Source organism: Nomia melanderi, chromosome 6 (genome assembly GCF_051020985.1).
Source record: "Nomia melanderi isolate GNS246 chromosome 6, iyNomMela1, whole genome shotgun sequence".
In the NCBI taxonomy this organism is placed as follows: domain Eukaryota; kingdom Metazoa; phylum Arthropoda; class Insecta; order Hymenoptera; family Halictidae; genus Nomia; species Nomia melanderi.
Window position 1 is genome coordinate 234,960 of NC_135004.1, and position 17,758 is coordinate 252,717.

The 17,758-nt window shown below is 35.5% G+C and overlaps 1 protein-coding gene across 1 annotated transcript in view; it reads right to left on the reverse strand.

The window, feature by feature from the left end:
- Positions 1 to 3,590: 3,590 nt before the first annotated feature.
- The window catches only part of LOC116432340 (uncharacterized), a 29,042-nt gene continuing 14,874 nt past the window's right edge, over positions 3,591 to 17,758 (reverse strand). The window contains exons 3-4 of the mRNA XM_076368186.1: positions 17,416 to 17,566; positions 3,591 to 12,370 (exon numbers count right to left, since the gene is read on the reverse strand). Coding sequence (XP_076224301.1) covers positions 9,486 to 12,370; positions 17,416 to 17,566 — 3,036 coding nt within the window. The 3' untranslated portion in view covers positions 3,591 to 9,485. The remainder of the gene's footprint in view (positions 12,371 to 17,415; positions 17,567 to 17,758) is intronic.

Consider the following 17,758-nt stretch of genomic DNA (forward strand, 5'->3'; position numbering starts at 1 on the left):
GGGCCAACACTCTTGGCGGAAGGACTTTCCACATCAGCCTGGTCTCGTCCATGTTGTAGACGTGCTCCAGCTGTATGTTCTCCTCTTCGAGACGCCATAGGAACCCTTGAATGAACTCCTCCTCCGCCTTGGTGGAAACATCGGCGTCGTCGTTCACGGCGGTAGCTTTCGAGACAGCTATTCCATGACGTTTCTTGAACCGCCATATCCATCCTTTATTCGCGGTGAACGTCGACGGACCGGCGAACTGTTTGTTTAGTTCTAGCGCCCTCTTGTGGAACTGCGCGTCCGTGACTCGATCGCACACAGCCCGCTGTTGCAAATACCACGCGTACAAGCGATCGTCTAGCTCGTGTAGTACGGGCTTCCTCATCCTCTTTCTGATTTTCCCAGACGTTTCAGAATTTTGCTGCAGTTGGACTCCGTTTTTTTTGATTCGGTGTATGGTCGCAACGCTTACGCCATACTCGGTTGCCAGTTGGCTGATCGGGACAGCATACTCCAGCTTTCGTAGAACCTCCAGACGCTGCTGCAGCGAGAGGACAATGTACGAGCTATTACGTTCGGCAGACATTGCACGCGATTAATGACGGTTACTAGATCCGCTGTCTCGTGTATTTTCGTGGAAGGGTTAATTAAAGATCGTATTCTTCAATGGAACGAGATTTCTCGGTATTCGATTCCATGGCTAAATTTTTTTTGTCTTTTATCCTCCGGTGGTCTAGTATAGAAGCACCGAGTGAAATCGAAATAACGGATACGGAAATTTCAGACGGTATGCCGTTCGCAGCGTTCCACGGACTAGTGCGCCCTTCCCACCACGGATTAGTGCTCGCGCAGACATCCCCACCACCTTTTTTGCTTAATCCGCTCTAGCGCCCTTCCATCACGTGCGGGACCGGCTGCTGGTCGCTGAGAGTGATAAGCTCGACGCTTAGGATGACTCATCCGCCAACTAAAATTAGATTTTTCGAGTTTTCGTTATGTATTTGTTGAACTATTGGTAAATTGTTACAGTAAGTCGTACGGTATCGTTTAGAATTGTACGATTGTCACGGATTTTATATTTTAACCCTCTTGCAGAAGATAATTATACTATACATTATGTTGTTGTTACCGTAAATGGTTCCTTATAAGAATAATTAGTGGCCTTTTAATGTTCCACGGTTGTAATTTCAGATCTCTGAAACCTCGGATGATAGGTTTTATTGCTACTATGGTCTAATGAAACAAATTAAATATTAACCGTATTCTCTAAGGAGGCATATGAAAGAATTTAGAAAATGTGGATACTGAATCAGTAAAAATGTTAATAAATCACTTTGAGGGATGTTAAATGATTTTTGAAACAGTAATTAATGAACTTGTGAATACTTGGTATTTGATTTTCTGATTAATAAATTATATTTTCTGGATTATATGTCTGGATTTGAATAATTTATGATTAAGTAAAGTGTGATAATCACGAAGAGAAATATATTATCTTCAGCACTAAAAAAAATTAGATTAAAATATAGAATGAACAAATTACAATAATAATTAAATATCTAACATTAAAATAGAATTTACTGGTATTACTAAATAATCCTTTTAATTAAATTTGTTTTTTAGGACCTATAAATTTTGTTTGCATTATTATGTTGCCTATAATTGTTCAATTTATATGTATTTATTACAATTAATATTTTTCATGATCTACGAGATTTGAAGGTTAAAACTTAGAAAACATTAATAAATATTACTATGAAAGTTATATTCCTATTTTATATTATATATATGTATATAATTTTGCAACCTTGCAAAATTAAATTTCTTAATGTCACAGTCTATATTATATAAAGGTATACCTTGTAGGTTACTTTTCTTTCTTAAAGTGAATATAAAAGTTGGTGTATTTAACTTGTATTCTAATGTTGTAGGATAAAATCTGATGTCTACACTCAAACTGACGAAGCAGAATAAAATTACTAGATATCATTAATCGTGAGGTTAAAAAAGTATGAACTAATTTTAATATTTAAATAATTTTCGAATGACTGGGACACCCCTTATTGGTTTTCAGGCAGTTTTCAGACATTTTCAGATAAAAAGAGATTTAATCTCGATGGATTTAAATCATATTACCGAAATGTTTATAAAGATTTATTACACGAAATGTTTATGAACAATATATATGATGTTAAACTTTTAAAACACACTGTACTGTAGTCATTTTCTTTTTAAGATGGAAAAACATTTCGAATACTTACATATAAATCAACATAGAAATAATACCAACAAAGTGCTATGTTCTCCCGTTTATATATGTATAAATTCTATATCTACAATTGTATATTAATATCATTTTCATGAAAGTAGTGGTGAAAAATGGATCATTTTATTTTCGCTTGCGAATGACTCATTTCACAATTGTCTGCCTTACGCTTGGTGATCTGTCTGCCGGCTGTGGTAGGTAGACCGCAGCTCGATCATTGATGCTCCATCTTGCTTGCTCTGGTCCTATCTCGTTCATCCTTCCTCCTCGAATAGACACCAAGATAAGTTGGGTCATGACTGAAATAAAAACTCTACCTTCCTTGGATTAGTCTTCATTTATATAGTATCCGGTATACCGTCAATTACTGTGTTTATCAATCTCTGTTTAGGAATAAGTACGCAATCTTCTAGAAATGATCACAGGTATAATTTGGAAACAATGTCTGTCGATATTCAAGATAAAAAATTCTTATTATGTAATTCTACTTATGATTGGAACAATGATTGGATTAGTAGAAGCTGATTTAATATTTTGAGGATACATACATTCCTGTTAAATGTAAGAAAATGTTTCAAGAAGAGAAACTGATTCTACAAAAAGATTGTTCTCGATAGCATTATTTTTGAACTACGTTCTCTGAATACTTCATAAAAAAGTTCATAACATTAATGAAATTATAATCTGTTAGATTGGAGTCGGTGGCCTGAAAACTTGGCGAATTTCTATTTTTAATTACTTCATTTTCTTGTTAATTAATTCCATTTTTTCCTTGGCTTTTTATGTCTAGTTTTATTATTATATTTCCGTTTGTTCCCGCTTTTAAAAGTTTAATTGAAGGTTGGCTGTGTAGCGTATACGTTACAATAAGTAAAAGAGAATGCAATGATGTTAAAAAACGAAGACATTCGCGGAAGCGATAAATCAGTAGGAAAATATTGGTACATTTAGTGTTTTGATTGAAATATTATAGTTTAACTACATGAAGAAACTAAACTACGCGAAAAAAAATTAATTAAATTTGTTCTGTTGACTTTTTTTCCAAGTTTCGCTTAAATCAGGTAGAATACGAAATAACACTTGGTAACATCTGGTCGTTTGTTTAAGATGACGATCTTTGTGACTATTTATAGCTTTCTATTACTTTATTTTTAAAATAATTTAAAAAGAAAGATAACGAAGATTAAGACAATATTGTATCAAATCAGAGATCCCCAATGGTTATTAATGTGATTAAGGGAATATTTCAGAATTTTTTATTCACAAAAAAATTAAAAAAGTTTGCTTTTTAATTTGAACTCAGCACGGCTCTGAGGATAAATCACTGTACGCAAGATTCAAGTTCGCATCAACATTTATTATTTACATAACAGTTATTAGTGATTCGATGCAAATGGTAATATTCAAAACATACAAAAAATGGTTTTGCTAAAATATGTATACAAGATGGTTATTAAATTCTTGCAAGATTTTCGGTAAAAATAACATTTATTTTCAGAACATAGAAATCTCCTATTACCTTTTTCATTTTTTACTATAAGGTAATTAAAAATAACATCTACAACGGACTATTATGTGTAGTCGACCGAAATGATGTATATAGTAAAGTAGTAAAGCAAATAGTATCGCGGATAGAGGTTCGTTAAAGAATTGAATTTATCTGTCAGCAAGTGATAGTTACAAGAAAGCTATGTACTTGAATTTCTATAATAAATTAGTTACTATTTCTATCAGTGTTTAAAATTTGAATAATCAAGAGAGTTCTGAGTCCAAAGATCTTCGAGTTTACTATTTCACTATATCATTACAGCGATCGACTCTAGTAATATATACATCTGCGTAGACATTGCAATATACAGTATGTACCTATATTAATTGATTCGAAAATGTTTTTGGCACAATGTATATTTCTTTGAACCATTTGCACAATTTGTTGCTGTGATGTTGTCTTTTTTATATTGCACAACATTATAAACTAGTTATTGCCTTTTCACTTGTGTATACTATAAAAGAAATTGAATAAAAATTTAAATATAGTAATACAATATTTTTACATGTCCCCGACTATAACGGGGATCGATTAAGTACTTACGTATATTTTGATACAATTAACATTGCAGTACAATGATACGCACATTTTATGATAGAGACTGAGAGAGTGTACGGTTTAGCGTAGATTACAATTTTTCGATAGTTATTCGAACAATTCTCTGGTCACTCTTACACGTCCCATGGGACTTATAAGTTAGATGATTAAAAATATGTATATTAATAAGAAACATTATACTGCATTTTGAAAATGGCAATTAAACTTTAATCGCCACATTTATTCCTTATGTATAACGACAGTGTGTTAATAAAGTAATAAAGGTATCATACAACATTTGTATATAATAATAACGCTACCTCGTATTAATGTTAGATCCGCTGCATCGCTTCAGGTTACCCTTACATATCTTAACGTAAATTACAACATAACAATTTCGAACGTATCAACGGCCATTCTTGTAAGGATTTCTATTTTTACAAGGTTTCATGTGATTTCGTTTAATTTGTACACCTTCGTGCCTCGCATCGAGTTGTTGTCGATCAAGCTGTGTGTGCATCACTTCTGTGCCAAGAATCGCACAACATGTCCCAACAATATCTCATTACGAACCATACATTTTTCCACCGCCGCAATCGTTAATATTTTTAAACAATACGTACTTGCCAACTTCGAAAACCTACGAACGATAACTAATCTCTGGACATTTGTAACGCGTTCATTCTGTTGCAAGCGACGTGTGTTTTAAAAAGTATTCTGTATCTGCAATTAACGTGCCAGTAAGTTATCGCACACGATATGTTAACATGTTATTAATATTTCCCGATTCATTCATTCATGGACCATAAGTTCTGTCAGAAATGCTTTTTAAAATCGATGGAATGTAATTATGATTTGTTTGGAATAACTTTCAGGCGAAAATGTTCAAACAAAAATGAGCACCTTGTGTAACAATTATCAACTTACTTACAACGTATGTGTATGAGTATCAGACAATTTTCACTGTGAATATTAAATTACCAAATACTTTTTTTATTTGCATTGTCGCATTACGCCTAAATAGAATGCCTAACCACGGTGTACAAATATCAAGCTAGTAGCTCCGATAAGTACTTGCTATTGACGTTTGTTGCTTTTGAAATTTTGTTCGTCTACTATGAGGTATCACGTAGTCGTGGCTTCCAGAAAAATTCTACTAATTCGAGCATAAAGGCTGTTTTCAAATTTTTCATTCGAAAGATGTCTTAAGAACATAATTCTGACTTGTAAACGTTGAAAGTTACATTAATTGTAACCACCTGTATCCACGTCAGGTGATTCTCCTTTAGAATCGAAAACCTTAACAATATCTAAAGTAATAATAATAATTTAACAATGCTAATAACGAGAAATTATTAAAATCTTTTTCATTTCAGATACTTTTTTCGTTTATTCCTATTTCTTATACTGAAAGACATATTATCTACTTTCTTATTATTGCACATATTTACTCAATTTTTTCGATTTTCATCGAAATTTTCATTATTTCATAGGATATACAAGGTTTTCTGTAATTGACGAGTGAAACACATAATCATACATAAGAAACTAAATCGAAAATATAAAATAAACCTTTTTCATTTAAGTTTGCCTTTTCAAAGGAATTTATGGTGTACACCTGCACTTCTCTAATTTCATTCGAAGCAGCTGGTATAGTAAACAGAAAGTTATTTTACATGAAAAATTGAGTTGAAAGATATATTACAAATTTATCTTTGAAATCGCTTTTTTGAACAAAATTTTCAAAATTTGTCGAGCATGTCTGCGTTTGACCGGTTGATAGCAGGATGCGTTTAAAGTTGATTTTTTTAAACGAAGCTTTAAATGAAGGTATTGTATTCCACATTTTTATTTATTTTCTTATGTAGAATAATCTTCTGTCAATTATATCACCTGCATCTAGTATTCGGCAAAGATTTACGTTTCATTTTCTCCAAAATAGCGTCTGTACAATAATTTCCTATAGGTTCCTCCAATCATCAGTTAGAAAACACCTTGTATATGAGTTAGATGATAATAAAATATTTTACATAATTTACTGTTAAAAAGGCTTTCAAAATGTGCTGCTTACCCAATTATAATTTGTATCACATTTGATCAAATTGCTAAGTTTTGTTACCACGATTCTTTGGAATTTTTTTTTCGATCACTGTTATATACTTGCACGTTTTTTTTGTAACAATGTTTATAAAATGTACATATAAAGTTAATTACATAATTTAGGTTCATCTTGATAATTAAAGTATGAGATTTGAAAGCCATATTCAATAAACTTTTAGAATGATCGAAATTCTTCTTTCTTCTCTTTTCTGTTTTTTTTGCCACTTTTTTAATCATTTTATATAACATGTTCTATCGTTTCCTATTTGTTTAACATATTTTTGAGCTACGTATTAAACAAAACGTAAGTTTTTATTAAAACGAATCGTTGAAGATGTTATCATATCTATTCCCATTATTATGTCAACTTTAGTTATGACTATAACAAAATCTCCATATACATATATTTATATTGATAATATTATATCACCATTTTCTTATTGTTTAACACTATGAAATAAAAATAAGAAACAATTTTAATCTTTTTACACATTTAAAACATTCAAGATGTTCCTAATATGAAGTTTTAAATCAAAAGAGACAGTAAAATAGGTGATTATAAAACGATTTCAATAGATGAAATCAATATGGCGTCGTCTCTCAGAGTTTCAAATTTGAACGATTATCTATAAACAATAGCACACAATAGTACTGCAACTGTGCAAGGCGCATAAGTTACACGAAATTGTTAACAATTGTTATTTCTTCAGGTAAACGTATCGTTAATCAATAAATTCGTATGATATTTTTGGGACATACTTTAAATATCCTACGTTGTTACAACACGTACATCTTATACACTATGTTTTACATATAACTGGTTTTCGATCATATAAACAAAAAACAAGTTCAGATCAATAATATTGATAAGGATCGAAAGTAAACTCGTTCAACTTGAAGCGGATCAGTTTCTGCCAAGAATTCTGAAGAAAATAAAATACGATGTTGCCCATGTATAACCATATCCTTACATTTTGTAAATAAATATGGAATAACTTTTATCGTAAATTATTTTGCAGTGAAGATTTCAAAAAATGTTGTATGTTTCAAAGTTTTTAATCTAAATTTATCGAGTTTCATATGTCAATATCTAAGATTAATAATTACAAAATAAAAATTAATTTGTGTAATTAATTCTTGTGAAGTGGAGTAAATGTAGCAAATTTTAACACTTTAATATTTCTTGGAAAAATTATAAATGAACAAAATAAAGGTTTCGACCCCTTTGCTCAATTTTGTACATATACATCGTATTTTAATTTTACGAAGATCTCTGGCATTGTATCCGATAAGTGATCCGTTTGAAGTAGAATGATCCAGTAACATAATAAGAATATACGTTTGAGAGAAGGACGCGCATCGATTATACATGTGCGATTAACGGCACACGTGATACTTTATAATACTGCACTACCTTATAAGCATGAAATTTCCGTATAATACAAATTCTAATTGCGATAATTTTTAAAACAAAAAAGGGACACACATCGAGAAATAAATATAATTTAATTACAACGATAAACGCTTTTATCAAAACATCAAAAAAAAAACACGTTTTTAAACAAGAGCCAGTCTTTTCGGGGAATCGAAGAAGATACTAAATAAAATTTTTTTTATCGACTAGTTCAAGAGCAGATCTATTCAGGATGAGCATAATACATGTACAGTAAGTAACAGAAACATTAGGACACCAGGATTCACTTGCATTTATCTTCTCGTATTTTAATTATTCACATACTGAATAAATTTGTTCTTTCTTCTTGTAGTAAATCGTTTACTATAGCTATAAAGTATATAGAGACTTTTTAGTTAATTTGTAGGCATTGTTTTGTATTAAATATTAACTGAAGAAATGCGTGATTTTCGTGTTTCATCAGAGTAGATTATAAAATCAGAATAAAATTTTAATAATAATAATTAATTATTTGAATTATAAGAATTACAAAAATAGATCTTCGTTGTGTTACGTAAACTGTATTAAATACTTATGCAACAAACTAAACTGTAAATATTTACTGTTTAAAAGTATATATCTAAAACATATTTCAAAGGTAAAACATCTCATCTATAATGCTCGTTAAATAATCGTTTTCTACCAAGTGTACGAATATATTCGTTACTCGTCAATTACTTAGTGTTTCAATTAATCTTACTAATGTTAATGAATTAACTAAATAAACCCTACATATTTCGTAACTACAATAAATAACTTACAAGAAGGAAAACTGTTCACATTAACAACTAAAATATCAACAGGCAAATTAAGTGTATCCTTAGTGTCCGAATGTTTCCATTTCCCACTGCATACAGGGTGTGCCACAAGAAACAAAACACCTAAACGTCTCTGTTATTATTGAAGATAAAAAAGAATGTCCAACACAAACATTATACTATTCGAGGAATGGTATCTTTCTCTAATTTTCTTCTTCAAACCCATAGAACGCATCTTCTATTCTTAAATTTGAAATGATATTGGCATTACATTTCTCACTTTCATTCGCCGCACTATGTGAAACTTTACAATCGGATTAAAGCAACCGGATAACACTAACAACCTTCGTGATGTACGAAAACCATATTTGATCTCGTGTCAAAATCATGACACGTCCCCTTGAGCAGTGAGACTTCCTGTCTTGGACATTTTCGTCTGTCTTCAATCGTAGAAATATCGAAACGTTACTATTTATATAGAGACATTCGAATGTTCCTTTTCTCGAGACTTATCCTGCATGGACGTATAATAACGATCGACATCTGATTCGTCCGTGCGATAAAGGCTGAGTACAGTATATCAGAATTGTTCCTTATGTTCACGATATTCAATTCCTGCTGTTGATCGTAGTATCTGCCAACGTATCCAATGGTAAGACGACAACAATCTGCACCGGAGCCGTGCGTTTCGCGTTGGAACCCGTTCGTTATCATCTCGATACTGAAGATATAATAGAAAAAAGGACTTGTACATTAGAACGTCATTGTCGAACAACTTTCACGTCCTTCGACAACCAAACGATATTCAACTCAACGATCATTCACTGGTAGTCCTCATCGATTTTGTTCTTTGTCCTCTAAAAACGTCCATTGCTCCAGCTTCTTCGTACTGGTGTCCGACTGCTTCATCTCCTGACTGTCCGACTCGTCGCTCTTCGACTCGTTAGTCTTGTACTCGGACACGTAGATGACTTGCTTCTCCGTGTTGCCTTTCTTGTTCGACTTCGCCATGTCCGTCCTTCGAGGTGGAACAGGCGGTTTCTTGTTCGAAGCCTTCCCGTTCGACGTCGTTTTGATTTCGTTTGCTGATTTCCTCTCGTTGCTCCCCATTATCCGAGGAGCGTCGTTGTCTTCGCTGGGATCGTCTCGGCGCTTCTCTTTGTTAGGCGACAGCTTGATCTCCGTGATGTATGTCATTTTCTGCGGCATCGGGGTGTTGGGCAGGGACGGCCGGCTGTCGAAGTCCTGCGGATTGTAATCCATCGACTCGCCGACCAGGCCGCTGTCTTCACTGTTCTCACCACTGGAAACACTGATATTGTTGATGTTGCGACGGTCGTCGCGATCGAACAGGTTCTTGCTGTTCACAGTCACGCCGGTCCCGAACTCGTACCCGTCCTCGTCCTCGTCGTTCTCGCGGTCGATCCTCTGACTAGTCGGGACCTCGATCACTCGTCTCGTCGGCGACGTGAATTCTATCGACGAGGTTTCGCTGATGTTTCCACCGTGTTTCGTTGTCGCTCCATGCGACATGGAGTTCCCCTCCTCCTCATCCCGAATGGTCATCGAATCGGCGCCATTCCCTTCCGCCGAATTCGAGAAATAGTCCTGCAAGGGTATCGGCGTAGAGGACCGTTTCGAGGAGAACGCCCTCTTCTTGCACGCTTCGTGACGATTGCAGTTGTCCGAGCACACGTGGCAGCCCCGCTTCACGGAGACTTTCGTCGCTGGCTCTTCTTCGACTTCCTTCTTCCCTGCGTACGAAATTGGTTCATTTCCGTCTGACAAGGAACCGTCGTCTTTCCAGCTCTTGAAATGGAACGGATCGTACTTCGAGGATTCCGAGAAGCTCGGCGACTTCTCCGCATACGCTTCGAAGTGCTTCAAAGCCGTCGCGAAGTCCTTGTTCACCGGTTTGTCCTCTTCGTCCGAGGAGTCATCCGCAGCCACGATGTCATCGTTGAAATCATCCGGTAACGATGTGCCTTGCTTGAAGTTCCGTTCCATCTCATCCGGCGTTGGACTTTTGACGACCGTGCCGTCGTTCACGATCCTGGCTAACGAATTGTCCTCGTCAGGATTGAACATTCTTTCCGCGCGAATGAATTCCTCTGTGAGCCTCTTGCTCAGGGGAAGGTTGTACAGCTCGACACTGGTCTCGTCGTCACCCGAGACTTCTCCCTTCGCAGCCACACTGTCATCCTTCAGTTTGATCTCCGCAGCGGATTTGGACCGTTCCAACGAATCTGTCTTCGTGGTCCGCAACTTTTTCGATCTTTCATCCGAGTCGTGCTTCTTGCGCCACACCACGTTCTCCAGGTTGCCCCACTCGTTCGACTTTTTGAGCAACCGTCTGTCGAACGTGTCCATTTGGTCGAGTTTGGTCAAGTCTTCGGTGGACTCGTTGATGTCCTCCGGAGGCATGGGCGCCTTGCGCTTCTTCGTCCCAGTGTCCGTCATGTCCAGACTCTGTGCCCTCTCCAGAGTCGCCGATGTTCTGCATTCGTACTTCGATAAGTCTCCTAAGCTAGCCGCTTTCCTATAAACATCATCCTCGTCATCCTCGTCGTCGTTCGTCTCCGGTATAGGTGTCCTGTGAATCGTGATGTCAGCTGAATTTAGCTCGATAGTGGTGAAATTGTTCTGCATCTCGCTGTCGGTGTCGGATTCCGAATGCCTGGCGTCGATCATCGAACCATCTAGCTTCTGCTCGCCTCGCGAACTCGTTTTCTCCGTGGTCTCGCGTGCTTTTTTCACGTAATCAGTTAAGGAATCCGCATAATCGGTGATGCTATTGATCTCGTCCTCTTTCCTGGATTCGTGGCCTTTCATCGCGGAGTCCTTCTTCGCGGGGGACCCGTGGTCGCCATCTTGACTATTGCCTTTCGGCGGTTGCGGCGCTTTCCTCTTGTTCTTCTGTACATTCTTCTGGTCCTCCGTTTCAACCGGTTCTGCGCCCTTCTGTGGGCACAACAGTTCGGAACTGTTCTTTCGGTTCCGGCGAGCCGCCATGGCTGCGTTGTGTACCTCCGCGGGCACTTCCGACGGTATGTGAACTGACGCATTCCCTTCTTTACCGACCGTGTCCAACGAATCCACCCCGCGATCCTCGAAGATGTCTGTCCTCATCTTCGGGGTACTGGATCCTGGCGCGTTCTGTTGCCGTTGAGCTTCCTCTTTCTTATCGTTGCCCAATAGAGCACCTTTGCTCGAGTTCGACAGGAATTTCTCCGTGTCTAGCTTCTTCGAGTTTCGTCTCTCGAGGTTCGTGTTGTGCTCGTTTTGATTCTCGATACGATGGACCGTGCCATCGAGGGCTGGGAGGACTTTGATTCCAAACTTTTGATGGTTACTCTTGGACTCCGAGTCCTGGCGTTTTTCGTACTGGCCGATAGGCGTTGATTTCGAGGATTTCAACGTGGAGTTCATCGTCGAGTAGCTTGAGCAGACGGACTCGTTCGGGTCGACGATGAACAGTCTTTTCGCGATGCACTTTGATTGGGATAGCTCCGGGATCGACTGGCTTCTGTACAGGGGATGGCAGATCCTTGCTGCGCTAGGGCCGACGCTTTTCTTCAGGAGCGTGGTCGGCTTCGAGCCAGTGCCGCCGCTTTCGACCTCGAGTTTTACGTCGTACGGCGACGCGTAACTTAAGATCGTCAAGGCATCCTCGTACACCATGCTGCGGAAACTGATTTTTACACTGGCGATGCGATCTCCTGGAAACATACAATATTCGTTTATAGAGAGTATTTCACCTAAGAAATTTAGCTGTGTCGCATTTTGAACAACGGATGGAGAAATTTAGAAGGCGATTCTTCGATACTATATATAGCGAAAATTAAAAGGAAAACAATTCTAGAGACGTTGTTTTCAAGCTACTGTCAAATGAGGGTCTCTCTGAATGATGATATTTCGCCAATAATTGCGCATGCGAGATGAGTCATAAGAAAGGATGTACTGCGAGGAAGACAGTTATTCGTCATCACTACATAATCATCGGCAACTTGAAAACAAATTCAGTAGCATAATCTTTTAATACTTAGTTTCCGTCTTACATTGTGATGAAGAATCGCCTTTTAAATTTTGTCCTGCCTGTTGCTGACTATCTTATATATAGACTAAAATAGTTAAAATGAGTTACCTGAATAATTTACTCGCCTATTGTTTAAGGATATAATTTGACGTTTATAGTCTGTCTGTAAATGGAGATATTCATAAAATGCGAAGAACGATTTTATTTTTTTAGGTGAAATGATATATTTTTCACTCATATAGAGTCTATTTAGTAACAACGTGTACAACAAACTTTATCTGAATGCTGTCATTATAAAAATTCTGAAAAAATATTATGTAACCTGGCTGTTTTGTCAAATGTTTTATATTTTATGAGAATTCTACCCACTAATTGTTCAACATATCCTTTTCATACAGATTGTCATATTAATTGAATTATGTGGGCAAAGTGATTATTTTAGATTGATGTATTTTGCTATTTTATGTAAGTCTGGCAATTACCAAAAATTGATTTGTAATGAATCCTACAGAAAGATCCAGGTTATCTGATTTTTATACAAATTTTATATCAGCGTCCAGGTAGAAATGTTGTTTTACGCGTTCTCAGTAAACACCGAGGAAACAGGCTATATTTTCTGATAGAAAATATAAAGAGTGTTCAAGACTGTTGCAGATCGATTACGATGAAATATAATTTACTTCGAGAACCTCGTCTAACACTTTTGTCTCCTTTCTGGTTGTTAGTGCGTCGCTTTTGTAATCGCTTAAATGTAGGTCGTAAAACGTAAATAAACATTCAATCACCTTGTGTGCTCCATATTTATCAGTATCCGTGAACACTAGTATTAGTCTGCCTTCTGTTACCAAACAAAGTGGAAATAAATCTTCGTAAATGCAAAAGTAGACGAACTTGATATGATATGATATGGTATATATATATTTACCATTTATAAATAAATTAGTGAGAGTATAAATTTGCATACATTTCAATGACGTTTAATCTGTAATTAATTTGTATACGCATATATAACCAATATTGAATTCGTAATTTTATGAATATATAACAAATTTATTATACATTCAATTACGAGTTATTACAATATATGAATATATTTATTTACGTTAATTAATATGTAGATACATATAAATATAAATATTCATAAATTATAAATGATACGTATAGTTTATATACAATTTTCAAATGCCTGTATACAAATTTTGTGCGATTTCAAGTTTACTATGGTGGATAACTTGGAATATGCACAAAGAATTATACAATACAACACAGGAAAAATGATTAATTCATTTGGAACTAAAACTTACTTCGAACGAATTCCAACTTTCTCACTACAACGGAATATCTTTTCTTTTAAACTTGATTTATACTACTAAACCTTTTAGATTTCGATCACAGTTTGCTTTCGATTTGATTAAACATTTTTCAATCGTTTACAAGGAACATATTTGTATTCTAGGCAATATTCTCAGATCAGTATCATTTAATATTTTCTGACAATTATGTCAGGAGTAAAATTGAACTGAAAGGCGATCGGATGTACTATAATCTGCATAAGTGATGCACGAACAGTGTTTTATCTTCACTTTGGTTAAAGGTGCGTCATTTGCAAGTATGACAGTCGAAAAGTGCATCAAAGATAGTTTGCATCTTAATTTCCTTCATGGACACCGAGTAAACTTGAAACTTTGAGCAAATTCAGGCCGCGAGCAGTCTGGTAATATGGGCAAATAAATATTTGATCGAATCGTCAACGGTAGATACTGTGCACCAAGCTTAACAGTCGTAAACATGTACGCACTGTTTGTTCAATTTCTCAATCCGTTATTATTAATCCCGTTATTGGACGTTATGGCGCTGACTCGCAGTTACGAAATATAAATTTGAAATAAGAGTAATTATATTAATTCCAAATATTTCGTTAACACGGGAATATAATTCAGAAGAATCTGTTGCCAGGTGTCACTGAAGCGGAAAACGGTTGGGAATTACTGTTCTAGAAGCTCATCATTTCGACCACTTACGCTATTAAGTAAAGCAGCAAGTGTTCGATCGATTCCTCGAAGTAAATTATTTTTCAGTTCACATCGAACGACCTTGAGTAACCTTTAACGCGCTCATCGCGCGCATTTTAAAACGGTCTGTTAGAAGTCAAATAAAAGAAACATGTCGTTCCGGTTGTAAGAGCGAAGTTGTTCTTCGCATCTGACGCGCATCTCCAGCTAAAAGAAAAACTGTGAACGTTAGATCGTGTCTCTTCTGAAGCCAGGCGAGATTGATTTGATAAATTCTCTTCTATCGGTGACACCGGCCGAGTTATTCAGATAGCCTAGTTCAGACGTGTCGCTCTCTATACCGATACCCATGCCGTGTGCAGATAATAATCAAGCACATTAGCGGCCGAGAAGTAAAAGAAGTGATATATATATATATGTAGATACTTCTTTAAATGTAAAATGATCTCACACCTTTATCGCACCAATTGTCTTAATTGTGTTATTAGGTTGTTGCGCACGAGTTGTTGGTTCGTTTAAGCAATCTGTAACCTTTGCGTGTGATCTACGACGATTTTTCCTTTATATTTTAGAATTAATTATCTCGTTTTTACCGTCTACCCATTGAGAACAATCACCTGCGGCGATTTAATCTATGTTAAACGAATCTCGGGTGCAAATGTTTCTAATAAAATCTTTTTCCTCGGTTTAGCTAGGCTTGGAAAAAAGTTTATGAGAAAATACTTGGCGGATTTTTAGAGCAGCCAATATTAATAAACATACGTTCTCTTTAGGAGGAACTTTCTACTGTGTCATTCTTACATTAAGAATCGTTTGATGCGAAAATTATTAAATGAGTCTTAGATAATTGCTAGTAAAATGTGACGAGGTCTTTTATTATTGGCAAGTATTTATTGATGTATAAGAATTCGAATAAATTGTTATTATTTCGGCATTAGATGTATTACATTGTCGTCAAATCATTTGATTAATTTTGTTATTGTACTTCAATTTTAGTTAATCTTGGTTACTATATTTTATTATATTTAACCATCGGACAATAGAATGATTTTTATTTTCGGAAATGAGGGATCTGGGTCATCTTCGACTCATGTAAAACTACATTTATTATTTGTAAACTAAAATCTAACCCATTTCACCACATTATATCTCATTTCTTTTAGCTGTATCTTTTAATAATCTTTCAAGACTAATAATATTGATTAATTTGTTGTAGAGTTTCATCGTTAGACGGCCAAGATTGATTTTTCATGCAATAGGAAACATCCGCTAGCTTTCTAATGTTCGTTCATATTTTCTAATATCCTCAGCTGTTTTTTATGCAAAAATGGTCAAAACGTGGACACATTAAACTTAATTTACGTTATTAATTAGTTGACCCTGTTGCGTTATTTGTATTCGTTTCTCCATCATGTTCCCATTTTTTCGGCACCATTACGTTTGCTTTGTCTTCTTCTGTTTATAGTTGCGTTCTCATTTTCTCAAGGATACTTTTGAATTCCAAAAGAGAACAAGAAAGTCATTGTTATTGTACGGATCATTATTTTCTCAATGATACTTCAAATGAGAGAATGAATCGAGCAAGGCTAATGAAGTAATGGTTGACTCAGTGCAATGTCCTAATAATTCGAGAATATAACTTATATGTTATAATAACAACTGAATTGAAATCGTCAATTTCAAAACAGCACAAGTCCACTTTTTAAAGTTATCCATATGAGTATTGATGTAACCATTTTCAGCTTACTCAGACCTATGTAACATTACGTTTACGAACATTTATTCGTTCGTTCAAATTTTGGAAGTTAGAGGTTTGAAAATGGATAACCGACAAGGAAAGGTATCAAACCCAGAAATTCAAAAAATTATGAAACTTTGTGTGTAAGTAGAGTAAGTGAAGCTTAATACATAGTAATTTTTTGTTTTGTGACGAATTTCACTTTGAAGAGGTGAAACCACCCCTTGAAAAAAGTGCAAATGTTTCTTTCCCGTGGATTATCTTGAGACCGGTGAGAGATAGCGATACAAAGTTTAAACAAAAAATATATTGTTCTTTCACGTTTATAAAATTTCAAAATGCATTTTTTCAAAAAGTTACATTATTTTCAGAATTTTTAACAATTTGATTTCGCAATTTTATAGCAGTAAAAGATCAATGTATTTTTTATTTAAACTTTTTTGCGATATCTCTTACTGTTTTCAAGATAATCTACGGAAAAGAAAAATTTACATTTTTTTCAAGGACTCGTTCCATCCCTTCAAAGTGAAATTCTGAACGAAAATGACTGAAAGTCTGAAAGAAATTCAGCACGAAAAAATTGATACTACTTACACACTACAAACTACTTACACACAAAGTTTTATAATTTATTGAACTTCCAGGTTTGATACCTTTCTTCGTGAGACAGATACTGACGTAATTGCATCAATCAAAGTCGACGTAGACATTTACCAAATAGTACTTGTAAAATTCAATGCGCGCCAAATTGACGCGTTCCGTAATCCCAGTGTTAATAATATTAAAAATGTAAACATAATGGAGATGTGTGTGTGTAGCCAATGCTTGCAGAAGGAATCAACGAAATAGGTAATAAACGAATGAACGAAGATGAAAAGAAAGATTGATTTTCTCGAAATGTTGATTGCTTGACTTGTGCTATTTTGGAATTCATGCCTTCAATTGTGAAACATCCGTGGTTCATAAATAATTACCAACCTGGATGTATGCGGCCGGATTCTGATGCAGGTCCACGGTGCAGGAGATCCTTAACAAAGATGCCTTCCCTCATATTGCCGCAAATGTTAAATCCAAGTCCCGTGAAGTCCCGACTCTTTAGGCTAACTACGTTAACCTTCGTGGCTTTAGGCTGCACAGAAGAAATTATCATGTTAGTCGTAATAACAATGTTCAGTGGAACTTTATATGACACGATTAAAACATTCCGTGTTATAGCGATTTCAGTTTACGAATCGCGCGTTAAATTCCCCTTTTTTGGTACTGGTCCGTTAGAAATTCGATTTATGAATTTGTTTAATGTGAGTTCGATGTTCAATGTTAA